The sequence below is a fragment of the Galeopterus variegatus genome, unplaced genomic scaffold (genome assembly GCF_000696425.1).
Source record: "Galeopterus variegatus unplaced genomic scaffold, G_variegatus-3.0.2 Scaffold1132, whole genome shotgun sequence".
NCBI classification, from domain to species: domain Eukaryota; kingdom Metazoa; phylum Chordata; class Mammalia; order Dermoptera; family Cynocephalidae; genus Galeopterus; species Galeopterus variegatus.
Window position 1 is genome coordinate 216,703 of NW_007727243.1, and position 13,785 is coordinate 230,487.

The following is a 13,785-nucleotide window of genomic DNA, read 5'->3' on the forward strand; positions in this document are numbered from 1 at the left end:
CAGCTTATATGCATCCCCATGGGCTTCTTAGAAATTCGGTGCTAGTTCTCAAGGCCTTTCTATCTGCTGAGACTTATTCTTTGTTCCTGAAATAAGAGCTGTCCTGTAAACAGTGGCTAGCGCTTGCTTCCTGGCCTCCGGCTGGTGGAGCAAGGACATTTCCAGCTTATATGCATCCCCACTCTGTAAAACAAAAGTGTTTATACTTGGTGCCCTCTGAAGGCGGACGACACCCTTACTTTTGTCCCAGCAGAATTTGTTGGCTGGGCTTTTTCTAAGCCTCGTCACCCTGAGAGGCAGGGAGCACTGCTTCTGCCCTCTGGCGCCATCTACCGGCTCTTTCGAGTCCAAGAAGCAGCCCCGTGGAGAGGAGGTGTGATGTATTCAGTAATTTATTGGATGAATCCTGCCACTTCATTAGATTATTTTTTTCTTTACGGACTACAGGTTGACCAATTAGTAAAGAGTATATAGAAAATATATTGTCTTATTTTAAATAGACTACAGTCTTCTCTCTCTTGCTTTTCCCACCCCTACCAGTTGTGACATTCCTTCGTCTTCAATTCTTTCTTCCTTCTAAAAATATTTATTTTGTTATTGTATAGAGATCAGGGCATGGGGCACCCAGCCGCACACCTGAGCAAACAGAGAGCTGGCTGATTTGCTGGTGTAATGAAAAACATTAGTTTTGAGCTCATTACTGTGATTCCACAATGGGCACCAAATCCCACTTAAGACCCACGGGGGAAGTCTTCAAAGGGATGCTGTTCCAGGTCTGTGCCTGGCAAGCGTGCCGCCTCTGTGAGTCTTTGCACAGGAATAACCCACATTTGGAGACCCAGGCCTGCTGGATCAAAATGAGGCCTGGCCTCCAGACCTCGAAACAAGTCGAAACAGTGAACCTTACTCGTCCATTTTCAAAATACGGCCTGTTCTCTTTACAAAATGCAGCAAAGCCTCTCAGATGGGTGCTGGCTGCAATATTTGATATATTAGGGAGAATCCTGACTCCTTCCAGGTTTCTGCTGGTCTGTTTTCAATCCAAACAGCTTGGCAGAGGATGGTTTTTAGTTATATTTTTTCACTTGAAATGGAATTTAAAACAGCAAGGGCATAAAGCCCAGATATGGATGGGAGAGAAAATAAAAAGGCCCCGAGAGTTCCCCATTCACCTTCCTTGTTAAGGAGAAGAAATTAGCATGTGTTGTAAACCTACTATGTGTCTGTATCACCCACTCAATGAGTGTGATACTGCTGAGCCATTGGAATTTTACATTCTCATGTGTTTGGTTTTCTTCAGAGGTGGTTTGATGTGGTGATCAAGACTTGACCTTAAATCCTGCTCCTGTCTCTTACAGTCACGGGGCCTTAGTCACTTTCTGTAATCACGCCAAGTCTAATTTCCTCACCTCACCTAGGAACAGACCTGTGATAGCTACCTGGTAGGACTATGATGGGGTTTGAACAAGATAAGGCAGAAAGCACTTACTACGGGTCTGGGAATATCATATGAGCTTCATAAACAGCTAATGTCATGATGAGCCTCTCCTAGCAAGAAATCTGAGTTTCTACCCTAAGAACAAAGTGGTGTGACCTTCAGAAAAAGCCTGGATTTTTTTTTCTCACTGTCCTCTAACCTCTCAGATTGCTGAAGACTTGAGGGTTTCGGCACTATATTCGGACATGGAGTATTAAGCTGCACACCATCTGGAACCACGTGCCCCTATGGCCTCCTTCCCGAAGTCCTGTCCCCTCCCCCTGAGGAAACCATACGTTCTAACCACACTGGTCTTCTAGCTACTTCTAACACATACTCTTGACAAAGACAGGAATGCTATCCCCACCAACCCTCATATGCCTAATTCCTTCAGATCTCAGCTTAAAGGTCACTTCCTCGGGGAGGCCTTCTCTAATTATCAGGCTGACTCAAGTACCTCCTCAGCCCCCACTGAATTCTCTGGTAGTGCCTTCAGAATAAAAGACAGGAATGCTATCCCCACCAACCCTCATATGCCTATTCCTTCAGATCTCAGCTTAAAGGTCACTTCCTCGGGGAGGCCTTCTCTAATGATCAGGCTGACTCAAGTACCTCCTCAGCCCCCACTGAATTCTCTGGTAGTGCCTTCAGAATATCTTCAATGATACAGCTTGTTCATCTTCTCTGCAGCACTTTGCAAAGTGCTGAGCTGGATAAAGTCATTGTAATAATCTGCTTAATGTCTCTTTTCCTTACCTGACAACAAGTGGGGAGGAACTCCATCCGTTTTGTCCATGGATGGCTGATGTTTGACTGATGGGCCCTCTGAGTCCTGCTTACCTCAGTCCCTCATGTCCCATCTCACTGGAACACCACCACCCCATTTTATTGTCAAACTCTTATCCTTCTTAAGATACAATTCCAAATCACCTCCTCAGTGAAGCCATTGCTGAACTACCTTAGGTGGGTAGTTGGTTGCCAAGATATATTGTATTTACCTCATTCACAACAATTAATATATTGAATATCACCAACTTTTGATAATAGAATCTATGTCTTTTGTAGCTTCTCACCTCCAGTATTTAGTGGGTGCCTGGCGCAAAGGAGTCACTCAATTAACATGGGATGAATGGCAAGAGTAACACTGCCTTCCAGGAGAGTGGTGCTCATTCAATCCCATATTAGTATCCTAAAATGGAAACATTTTAAGAATCTTATGCCAGGAATTGGTCGCCATATTTTCTCCAAGAAATATCTTAAGCCACACAGTGGCTACTCATCAGCCCTTCCTGGTATTTCATACTAGCAACAATTCTTATGCTTATAACCAGTTCTCTTTACTAGAAAATTTCCGAGGTCTTTCTCAGTCCTGGTTCCCAGTTGTTAAGATCTTTGACTGACTGTGAAGAGAAAAAAGAGAACATGTCATTGAACATTGGATTCTCCTTCTCAGAATTCAGCCATGACAAAAGTCTATCTCATTCTCTCTTCCACTTTTACTACTTCAGCAACTGAATTGTGGAAATGCTGATGCAGTTAAATGAGCAGGTGCGTGGAGGGAGACAGACTGGAAATAGGTGTACTGGGTGGGCTTCTTGATGTTTCAAAATCGTGCCTGGAGAATCTTCAACTGTCTGCTTTAATCAGCCTGGATGAACCAATTGTTGTGCAATAAACATCATAATTGCAACTAGCAATAATAAATAACTTTTTTTTTTCCTTTTTGTCTTTTTCCATGTCCGGCAACGGATTGCAACCCTCAGTGTCGCCCCCCGTACCGGACCGGGGACCGGCAACGGGATCGCAACCCTCGGTGTTGCTCCCGCACCTCGCTCAGCCAGCGAGCGGGAACCAGTCTGTATGTGGGATCTGAACCCTTGGCAGGAGCGCCACCACACTCCCAAGCGGTGCACCAGGCCGGCCGAATAACTTTTTTTTTTTTACAGATTTTTTACATATGTTATATCATTTAATACACCACCACCACCCCGCCCCACCCCAGGCATTTTTCTATCCAGAGAAGTATATTCTTGATGATTTATTCCCAACTCATTAAAAGAGACCAAAGAGTAGATCATGAATTGTAATCCAGTTTCAGAAGGGCAGTAGATGCCCCTCTACCTTGGTCCTTAAAGTTTGATAATAATAACAATAGTCACAAAATGGATGGGCTCTGGTAGCTGACATTTTCTGCCTGACTCCCCAGCATCTACTCCCTCCTAGATCCTGATTTTTCTTTGAAGATCTCTTCCTTCACTCTCTGGGCATGTGGTTTGCTAGGACCCCATAATCCTGGCTTCAGAGGTGGGCACTTGATCTACACTTAGGCCAGTTAGTATATCCCATCCCATCTCTCAGCCGTAATGATTAGTTCAGAGGTGGATATGAGACTCAATCTGACCAATGAAACAATTTAAGAGGATGTGAGGAACTGCTATAGTATCTTATGTACTCCTATGGACAGAGAGCTGGGAGCTGACGGACACTACCACATGGAGACAAGGGATGAAGCTAACTCTTCCCATAGCAAGGTGAGTGATGGAGAGACATCAAAGCCTGATAATACCACTTGAGCCCTGCATATAGCTAGGCCTAGAGCTGCCTCTACCAATGGCTTCCAATGATATATGTCAATAAAATTCCTTTTTGGCTTAAACTGAGTTTTTTGTCACTTGCAACTGTAGAATTATAACTGATACATTTATAATTTGCCACCACCAGGCTAAGCCCTTTTACATGTATTAGCTTATTTAATCTTTACAACAATCCAATGGGAATAGATATTATTATCTCCATTTCATAGCTAATGAAACTGAGGCTTAGAAAAGTTAAATATTTTCCCACTCACAGCTAGGAGTTGGGATTAGGATTCAGGTCTTAGCCACTGTCCTGTTTCCTGGTCATGGAAACATGGATTCGTATTATCAATGGTAGGCTGACAGTGATAGCATGTTGCTTTCTCGGGATTCCATATCCTCTTGTCATTCTGCTATCCTTCCCCTCTTGTCCCCTCCTTACTCCACACCATGACTTCAATGCTCCAAGGAGATAAACATACCCCCTCCAGCCAGCAAGCTCAGGAGTCCAGATTTAGTCATTCCCCTGACCAAGGCAGTGGGCTGGCTGGGATGATCCCTGCATGGCCCTTCTGGAAAGCCATGGCCCTTGCCTGGGTGCTGGCAATTCACTTCTTCCTTTTCTGGCACAGAGCTGTTCTCAGAGGCTTCCCTGACAGCACCCAGGGCAATCCAGGCTGATAGGCACCCTGCTTGGATAAGGCATTTCACTGCCTGGGCATTTGTGTGCAGCTGGCTCTGTTTGAAATCCTGCCTTTTTCTGACTTCACTTCCTGAATGTGCTGACAGGCCTCTGAGCCAAGCCAAACAGGTTCACAATGCGGTGCCTGCAGAGTATTCCCTTGCGAGTGCAGCTGGGGAAACAAAACTTTCCTCCTGCCTGCAGAGAGGACCTGCCAGCCCTTATATGACCAAGAAGCAGGCCCTGTGAGACCTCGTTGAATCTTAATGGGAAACGTTTTTATTTCAGCTAGGGTGTTGTGTGTGTGTGTGTGTGTGTGTGTGTGTGTGTGTGTGTATTCCTGATCGTTTCTTCTTAAATAAACAAGTGTACAGTGAAAAGTGGCTAATTATTGCTTTTCTGCTATATACAGGTGCTTTACATAGTGTGTATTCCTGATCGTTTCTTCTTAAATACACAAGTGTACAGTGAAAAGTGGCTAATTATTGCTTTTCTGCTATATACAGGTGCTTTACATATATGATCCTCCCAATAACCGTTCGTGGTAGCCATGGTTGGCCTCATTTTTACAAAGGAAGGGATTGAGGGTTAGCAATATTAAGGGGCTTGCTCCATGCTCCTCAGCTATGAGTGGCAGAGGCTGGATTTAACCTAGACTCCAAAATCTGTGCACCTCTGACTCATAATACTTCAGTCCTTTCTCTAAGAATACCTTGATTCTTCATGTGTTCAGAAGGGTAATAATGAATGGTAGAAAGGGCAGAGGCTCTGGCGTCCTCCCAGCTCTGTGAAGTTTGGCAAGTTTGTTTTTTTTTTCTATAAATCTCAGTTTCCTCATGTATAAAATGGAAGGATAACAGTACCTCTGTGGCATAGATCTTGTGAGGTTCGATTGAGATTGAAATTTACATGGCAGTATTACTTGGGAGCAAGGTTGTGTGTGGACAAAGCAAGCTCTTTGAAGTCAGAAAAACCTGGATTCAGCTCAGTCTTCCACCAGTCACTTATTCCATGAACTTGAGCAAAGTCTGAACCTACATTTTCTCATGTATAAAATGCAGCCTTAACATTTACCTTGTAAGTTCTAGCACAGTGCCTGCTATGTAGTAGAAACTTAGTAAATAGAATCTATTGCAAATAATATATGTGTCAGTTTTTACTATACTTGTGGCAGATGTTGCTGGTTCCTTTGCTGTTGGTTCCTACTGGAGTCAGGATAAGCTAGGTAATGCTGCAATGACAAGCAACCCTCCAATCTCAGTGTCTTAAAACAACAAATTCATGTTTTCTTTCTTTCTCTTGCTAAATGTTCACTGTAGGTATGCTGAGGGTGGGGAGGACTCTATATCACCATCATTTAGGGACCCAGGTTGATGGACACTCCATCCCTGTGCTTCTATAGCTGCCAGGGAAGGGAAAAGGTAACTTACTGAATCTTACACTAGCTCTTAAGGCTTCCTTCTGGATGTGATACATGTCACTACTGCTCTCATTTCATCGGCCAATACAAGTCAGAAGGCCTCTCACCCAACTTCAAGGAGGCAGGAGATAGGGCAGTGCAAACAATCATGGTGGCTCATGCCCCTATCAGGGATGAGTTTGAGGATAGGCATGTGACCTGCTACTAGTTAATGGGACAAGAGGGGGAGTCTACTAGAATGGAGGTGAGGAGCTTCTAGGAAAGTTTCTCTTGCTAAAGAAAAGAAAAAGATGAAATTAAACATTCCCGCATTGCTAATGATTACTGTGTTTACCTGCCATGCCAGAAACTGCTACAGGTATCTCGAGTACACTTAAAGAACTTCCTTGACACACTGAAAATGGTGAAATAAAAAGATGAAAAGCACCTAGACCCATGATGATGTCATTGAACCACTATATTAGCATGCCAGAAACTGCTACAGGTATCTCAAGTACACTTAAAGAACTTCCTTGACACACTGAAAACGGTGAAATAAAAAGATGAAAAGCACCTAGACCCATGATGATGTCATTGAACCACTATATTAGCAATCCCTGGATCTGTTTCATATCTGGACTTCTTGTTTAAATTGTGTCTTCTGTTACTGGCACCTGTAAGCATCCTAACTGGTAGAATTGCCAATTATATAACAGCTCATACCCACAGACCTTCTTCCAAGAATTAAGATAAGGTCAGGCAAAGTTCCCCCTTTAAGCATGAACCTAGGATGAATAAATACATCCTTGGAAGAGATTAGCCATCAGTAGGAGCTTTACTAGTCTTGAGGAGATTTGGGAAACATCCAAATTCTGTCCAGGTGGCCAGTGAGTACCTATGGAGGTAGTTACCTAATCAAATCTGGTGACCCAATTTTCTGAAACAATAATGAGTCAAGCATCATGCAATGTGTTTTAGTGGGTATACATGAAGGAAGTTTATTTAGCAAGAAACTGTCAGGGCTTCTCAGCACTAAGTATTCTGTTCCCTCCAGAGAGGGGGAGTTTGCAGCAGGGCAAGGAGAGTTCATTAGACATCGCTGCAGCATGGACTAAGTCATCCCAGGAGGCTATCTGATTACCTTTGCTCAGATGCTGTGCACATCAAAGAACCTTCCAAAGACTAATTCAGTTCCTCAGGGTCCTTGATGTAGAAATAGGGGTGAGCACTGGGTAAGGGATCCAAGGTCACCAGGGTATGTGGCTCCTGGAACTTCGGAGGATATGGTTCTTGATGCCTGAGCACCAAATTGTGGCCCCACCTGATATTGGACACATGGCCTTGACAGAGGCACTAAAACTCACTGGGAGCCTTGGCTTCCATTCCTGTGATACATGCCACTATCAATGAGCATCCCCAGAATAGTGGTGAAAATAAAATAAGATAAAGAGGTGAAAGCACTCTGGAAACTACAAGAATATGAATTGGTGAGTGCAAATCTCGTTGCTTGTCACTCTCCCTGTGCTCTCTCCACTCCAGGGCCTCAGACCTTCTCATAACTCCTGGGTACACCAGTCTTTCCCAGGCCTCCCCTCACGCAGACTCTTCACCTGGGATTCTCTTCCCTTACTCTCCTGTTCTTCACCTGGTGAACTCCTACACATCTATGAATTCTCCACTCATTTATTTCTCCAAAAAGGCCTTCTTTGCCCCCATCCAAGTTTAGATTGTTTTTCTCTTTCATAATGCCCAGTTCTTCTTCATTGTGCTTGTCAAAGTGTATAATCAGGCATTTAATTGTGTGTTCCCTTATCTACTGTCTCTCTTGCTAGATTATAAGCCCCATGAGGGGGACATCCTGTCAACTTCACCCTCCACTTCATTCTTAGTGCCTGGAACAAAATAGGCACTCAATATTGTTGAATGAGTGTCATGTGAATATTAGGTGTTATGACACAGCTCCCCCAGCGTAAATAAAAACATTGGTCTCTGTTTATACATCAGTTTGTACAGTTTAGTTTGTGTAGGTCAGTTAGTCTTCCTGAGCTTAATCAATTCTGGGTGACTAGATAAAATCAGGTTTGGGTCTTGGAGCAGTGAGGACCAACTCTGTGCTGTCCCCTGGCCTAGGTGGTCATATGCCTCTTCCTCTCACATCTGTTTATTTGAGCTTTCTGACACTGAACAGGTGGGCTCTGGACCATTTTGTAAGATAACTATCCTTCAGGACGTCAAACTGACACAGTGGAAAGGAAACGTTAAGTATGGGACCAGAACATAGGTGAAAAGTGAGCTTCCTGATTTCCCTCTTTAGGCCTAACTTGTCAGAAAGTTGCATAAAAAGAAATGTGGCATGACGTAGCTTGGACCAACCCATCTTCTTACCATTACTCCCCCAACTCTAGGACTACTTTAAATACCACAGGCATTCCAAATTAAACTAAAAGCCTCTCTTTGGCATTTGTCTCTTTACCTAGCCTCCTCCTCACCAGTGCATCATCGCAGTTGTTGCCAGCATGAGTCTTTCTTAAGCTGAAGGTGTCTATGTCCCTCTTCTGCTTCAGATCCATCTACATTTCTCCATCACCTGTAGGATAATAGGGAATAGGCCTTATTTACAACCTGCCCCTTAAGCTTTCCTGCTTCATCTTCCTTTACTTTTCTTCTCACATCTTCTTTTCCAGCCTCTCAAAGCAGTTTACAGGTCCCTAAGCACACCATGTTTCTCATGCTGCTGTGCCTTTGCACTCAGGTTCCTCCCCCAACCTCTTCTGCCTGATGAGTCCCAATGGATCAGCTCAAATGTCACCTCTCCCATAAAGTCTTTCCTCATAATGGCTCCTTCTCCCACCATCTGGCACCTCTTTCTTATTGCATATGTCTCGTGTCATTAGAACAGTTTCTGCTTCACCTCCGCACTTCTCCCCACAAGAATGTAAATTCCTTGAGAAGAGGGATTATGTCTTGCTCATCATTGAATCCCCACAGCCTAGCATAGGGTCTCAAAGAGACCCAGGCCGAAGGAGCGCCCTTCTTTGGGATGTCCAAAAGTCCAAGACCAAATAACTAGGGCTAGGCTCCAGACTGAGGAAGGGGAGGTCCATGTTCTGGAGCCACCCCAGCTTCTAACCCTCTTCGCTTCTTCCATGAGATTCCACTTGACCCCCATACAAGTGGGTGGTGGAGGCAAATGGAAGGACAGACTAGAAGGCATTGTCTTTTTCCTTGATTCAACTGATGCACTTCTCTACCAACAAAAGGACAAGGGGAACAGATGGCTTAGCATATTCCTGTCTCAGCTAGCAAACATTGGGCATTAACGTCTGGACCCCTGAAATACATCTAACTTTACAAACAGAAAGTCCCCTCTGTCATTACCAATGAAGTTGGTTGTTTTTAATAAAGCTACATCTGGAACTATTTTTTTGTGCTTGTCTAATGACACACATATTATCCTTCCCCATCTCCACCTCCAAGCCTAATGTTTCTGGCAGACCCATTTCATATAAGAAGATGCCCACTTGCATTAGTAGAGGCAGGAAGGTACACTGTGTGGCTGGAAGTATGAATATGTTAATAGCTTAATTCTTTTAAGAATACTCATTGAGAACTAGGCTTTAGAACTTGGTAATTGGCCAGGTTTGACTTTTCTGGGGAGGTCTTCAATCCATCTGGAGTCAAGCACCTGGAAATAGATGAAGTGCATACTTCTCTAGAAGAAATTAAGGTCTGTAATAATGTTGGAGGAGGGTTTAAGTTCACTTGTGCATTCGGTTATCAAACATTTATTTTATGAACATCTACTATGTTCCAGGCACTGTAGTAAGAGTCTGGGAATTCACTGAAGAATAGGATAGGGTTCTGGCCAGGAGACACAGAGGTTCACAGTGCTGATACATTTTGGTAACTGCTATCATAGGGTTTTGACAAGATGTTATGATGATGCTCAATAATTATTCATATCTCCTGAAGATGGAATTAGCAAGTAATGCTTCACAGAGAAGGCGCCACTTCCTCACAAGCCTTGAAGAATGGGTAGGATTCATCAGTTGAACCAGAAGGAAAGGTATTCCAGGCAGAGAGATGCAAGCAGAAGCATGGAGGGGTGAAAGGGCATGGGATTCAGATTCATACAAAGATACGTTTCTGATAGTGGGCATATAGCCATTCAGTTCACGGTTTATTAACTTTTTTTGAGTCATGGAACTCTGGGAAGGCCAAATAAAAGCTAATGATCTCTTTCTCCAGGAGACAGTGTGTGAGCATGCACACGCACACACATACACAATTTTGTAGGCAATTTTATTGAGTTCATGAACTCAGCCCCAATGAACACACGGAGGGTTAAGAATCCCTGACTGAATTTATATATGTATGCGTGTGTGTGTATGCACACATATATATCATATATATATAACAAATTAAGAGAAGATTAATGGCATTATGTTCCACTAGCTTCATCCTCTTCAACTATTGGTGTTACCCAAACAAGAACACATCGAAGGTCCATACATATAAAATTAACTGTTAAGTGTCTACAAGTAATTAGCTGATTTTCTGCTTCCAAAGTTTACAGGAAGACATTGGCTAATTTCTCCCACCATAATTATTTTTTCCATTTATTTTGGTTAGAATGGTTAGGATTTCAGGGCTATACATTTAGAATGTTGGTTTAAGCAATCAAGTGGGGGGATAGGCCACAGTTTCAGGCTTTTTGTTGTTGTTTTCTTTAAACACTGAAATCTAGAGCAAGCTGGGGAGCAGTGTAGTTTTTCTGTGCCACACTGTTGTCTGGGCTTAGTCTACCTTTGCAGGTAATTAATTCCCCAGCCTACTTATTTTTTCTAGTTGGCTCTTGTTTAGCTTCCACAGAGCCCCACCCCAAAGTGCTTTATTGTCCCTCTGCTGACTATTCCTACATATGGTCAAAATCAACTCACCTTCCGGGTTGCTGACATCGGCAAATTCACTGTTTGGCAAACTCGGCTCTGCTCCCAGTAACCCTTTGTTCAAGTGTTATTACAACGGAGTATATCTGATAGCTAACAAGCCTGTCCAATCTCTTCCACTCCTAGATGTACTCCTAAAGAGAAACTCTTTGTGTATTTGGATTTACAGCCACAGGCAGGATATTAGCATTCCCAGACCTGTTGGGTACTAGAGCACTGCTAATGAGCAAACAGCCCTGCTTCAATTAGTGGTTTGTGAAATATTCCTGGATATCAAATTGCTTTTACTGCTTGATAATCACAGTGGCTCTTGGGATGAAAAGCAACCAAGCAAAAATTGTTCCCTTGTTGAGTACTGCCTTGTTGATCTCCTAAGTTATTTCTATAGACAGAATTTAAGTTTGCCATCTCCCCAGAGTTCAGGTCTGATTTACACATGTAATCATTGTGTTGCTGTTCATGTTTTCTCTTGAAAATCTTTTCCATAGTATTTAGATTACCATCTTTTGAGACTGATTCTATAAGTAGTTAAGCAAGGTTGATTATTTATAAACAAATTAAGAAATAAACTATAGATGAACCCCAAATGGTAAACCACTATACTGGTAATTTACTTAGGCACAGGTGTTTATTTGGGGGGTGCAGATGAGGGGGGATTAGAGAGAGAGAGACAGAGACAAAGTCAGAGAAGCTGGGGACGTTTACTGAAATCAGGAGAATGTTTCATCCAGTTCACAACTTTGAGTTTCACTCTCCCTAAATTCTTTGCTTCTTAATTACTAACTTCAGGTTGCGGTAATGTTAACCCCAGCAACTGAAAAGAAAAGCTTCAGTATATAGCTTACGAAGAAAAAAGTAGCAAAGGGAAAGGAATTCAAGACCTGCTATTGGTATTTCAATACATTTATTGACAAGAATGCTGTCATAAATATTCATAAGCAAAGGCCATCTTTATTTATCTAGGAATTGTTAAAGTGAAGATTCCAAATTGGAAAGATACATCTTTTGTAAAATCTGCCTCCAGTTCCTGCTTTGAGAATAAGCATCTATTGTTAAATTTCTACGAACATTATAAATGGTCACAGCACATGCCACTTGATACAATCCCAAACTTTGACGTGTTTGATTTCCCAGTGGGCTGCCCTTCTCCACTGCAACCCCCCTTCGTCCATCTTCCTTTGGTAAGCAATTCTATATAGTTGGGGGGCTGAAGAGTATAACCTAATGATAGCATCAGGTACATTTACTTCTAAAATCTAATAGAGAATCGTTTTTACTACTTGATAGTAAGAAGCACTGAGAGTGATTCCTATTGACACTCAACTTTTTCAACCTCACCTAGATATCTATTATCTATAGATAAGGCAGAAAAGAGGTTGGGGGTACTTTTTCAATATTTTATTGTATTTTCTTAAATATCCTTTCTGGAATTTTCAGAAACAAAACATAAAAAAATTATATACTTTATTACAAATGGTAAACTCAGAGTGCTCCAAATCTCTTATTTACAAACAACACTGGGCAGGACACCCAAACAAACAAACATGAAATAACTTACAAAGGCATGAAGCTGTTTATTGACAGTAATCAGCTTTCATCAAATTAAAAAATATATATATGTACATACACAGTTAACGAAGGCAGGCGAGAAAGAGTTCCTCTGTAGGCTCGGCCTCGCTCTCACAAACCTCCCTCCCACCGCCCCTCCCCATCCCTCCCCCGCTTTGTGTTCTTAAGGAGTACTACAGAAGCAATCTACAGTCTCTATTGCGGTTTATAACCCCTCCCCCTCCCCCCTTTTAATACTGAATGAGATCGAATGTTAGGTCCATGCAGTTCTTGGTCAATGTTAAAGAAAAGTCTAACGTTCTGCCCGCGCGGGGACAGCCCGTCCGCAAAGCGGGGCAGCCCGCAGGCCGCCGCTCCCTGGCTCTGCGCCAAGGGAGGGCGCGCCAAGTCCTTCCCACTCGTGCACACTGGGGGCGCCGTCAGGACGCAACCCAGTCCAACTTGGATACCCTTGGCTTTAGTCCTCGGACACTTCTTTTTTCTCTGTCGCAACTTGTCAAGTTCTCAAGTCTGTCTCTCTGTTTTGTTTTTTTTTTCCTCCGTTACCCCTCAGCCCCCGACAGTCTCTCCTCAAAACGTTTGCAACTGCTGCGTTAGCATGAGTTGGCACCCACTGTTAACGTGGTTCATGACTTTCTGTTTAAGCTGGGCCACCTGTTCCCTGAGCATGTTGGCCGTGGACGCCAGCTCCGAGTTCTGCGCTTTCAAGGTTTTCACTTTTTCCTCCAGCCGGGCGATCCTCTCCAGCTTCCTTTTCCGGCACTTGGAGGCAGCGATGCGGTTCCTCATGCGCTTCCTCTCCGCCTTGATCCGCTCCTGGGACTCCATGTCGATGGGGGACAGGGGCGGCGTCTCACCGGGCATCTCGGGCACCGTCTGCGGCTCCTCCTTCAGGGCCTGCAGCCGTGGGTGCTGCACCGGGATCTGCTGGGGCAGGTGGTGCGGCTGCTGGGGCGGCTGCTGCTGCTGCTGCTGGGGCTGCGCGGGAAAGGCCAGGCCGGCCGCGCCGTAGGAGGGCGCCCCGCCGCCGCTGCTCAGCGCGCCCGGGTTGAAGTTGCTGAGGTTGGCGTAGACCGGCGGCTCGCTGTGCAGGCCAGCGCTGAAGCCGCCGCTACCGCCCCCCCCCCCCCCCC

The 13,785-nt window shown here is 44.0% G+C and overlaps 1 protein-coding gene across 1 annotated transcript in view; it reads right to left on the reverse strand.

Annotated features, from left to right (window-relative positions):
- Positions 1-11,970: 11,970 nt before the first annotated feature.
- JUN (jun proto-oncogene) overlaps positions 11,971-13,785 on the reverse strand; it is a 4,165-nt gene continuing 2,350 nt past the window's right edge. The window contains exon 2 of the mRNA XM_008575095.1: positions 11,971-13,732. Coding sequence (XP_008573317.1) covers positions 13,223-13,732 — 510 coding nt within the window. The 3' untranslated portion in view covers positions 11,971-13,222. The remainder of the gene's footprint in view (positions 13,733-13,785) is intronic.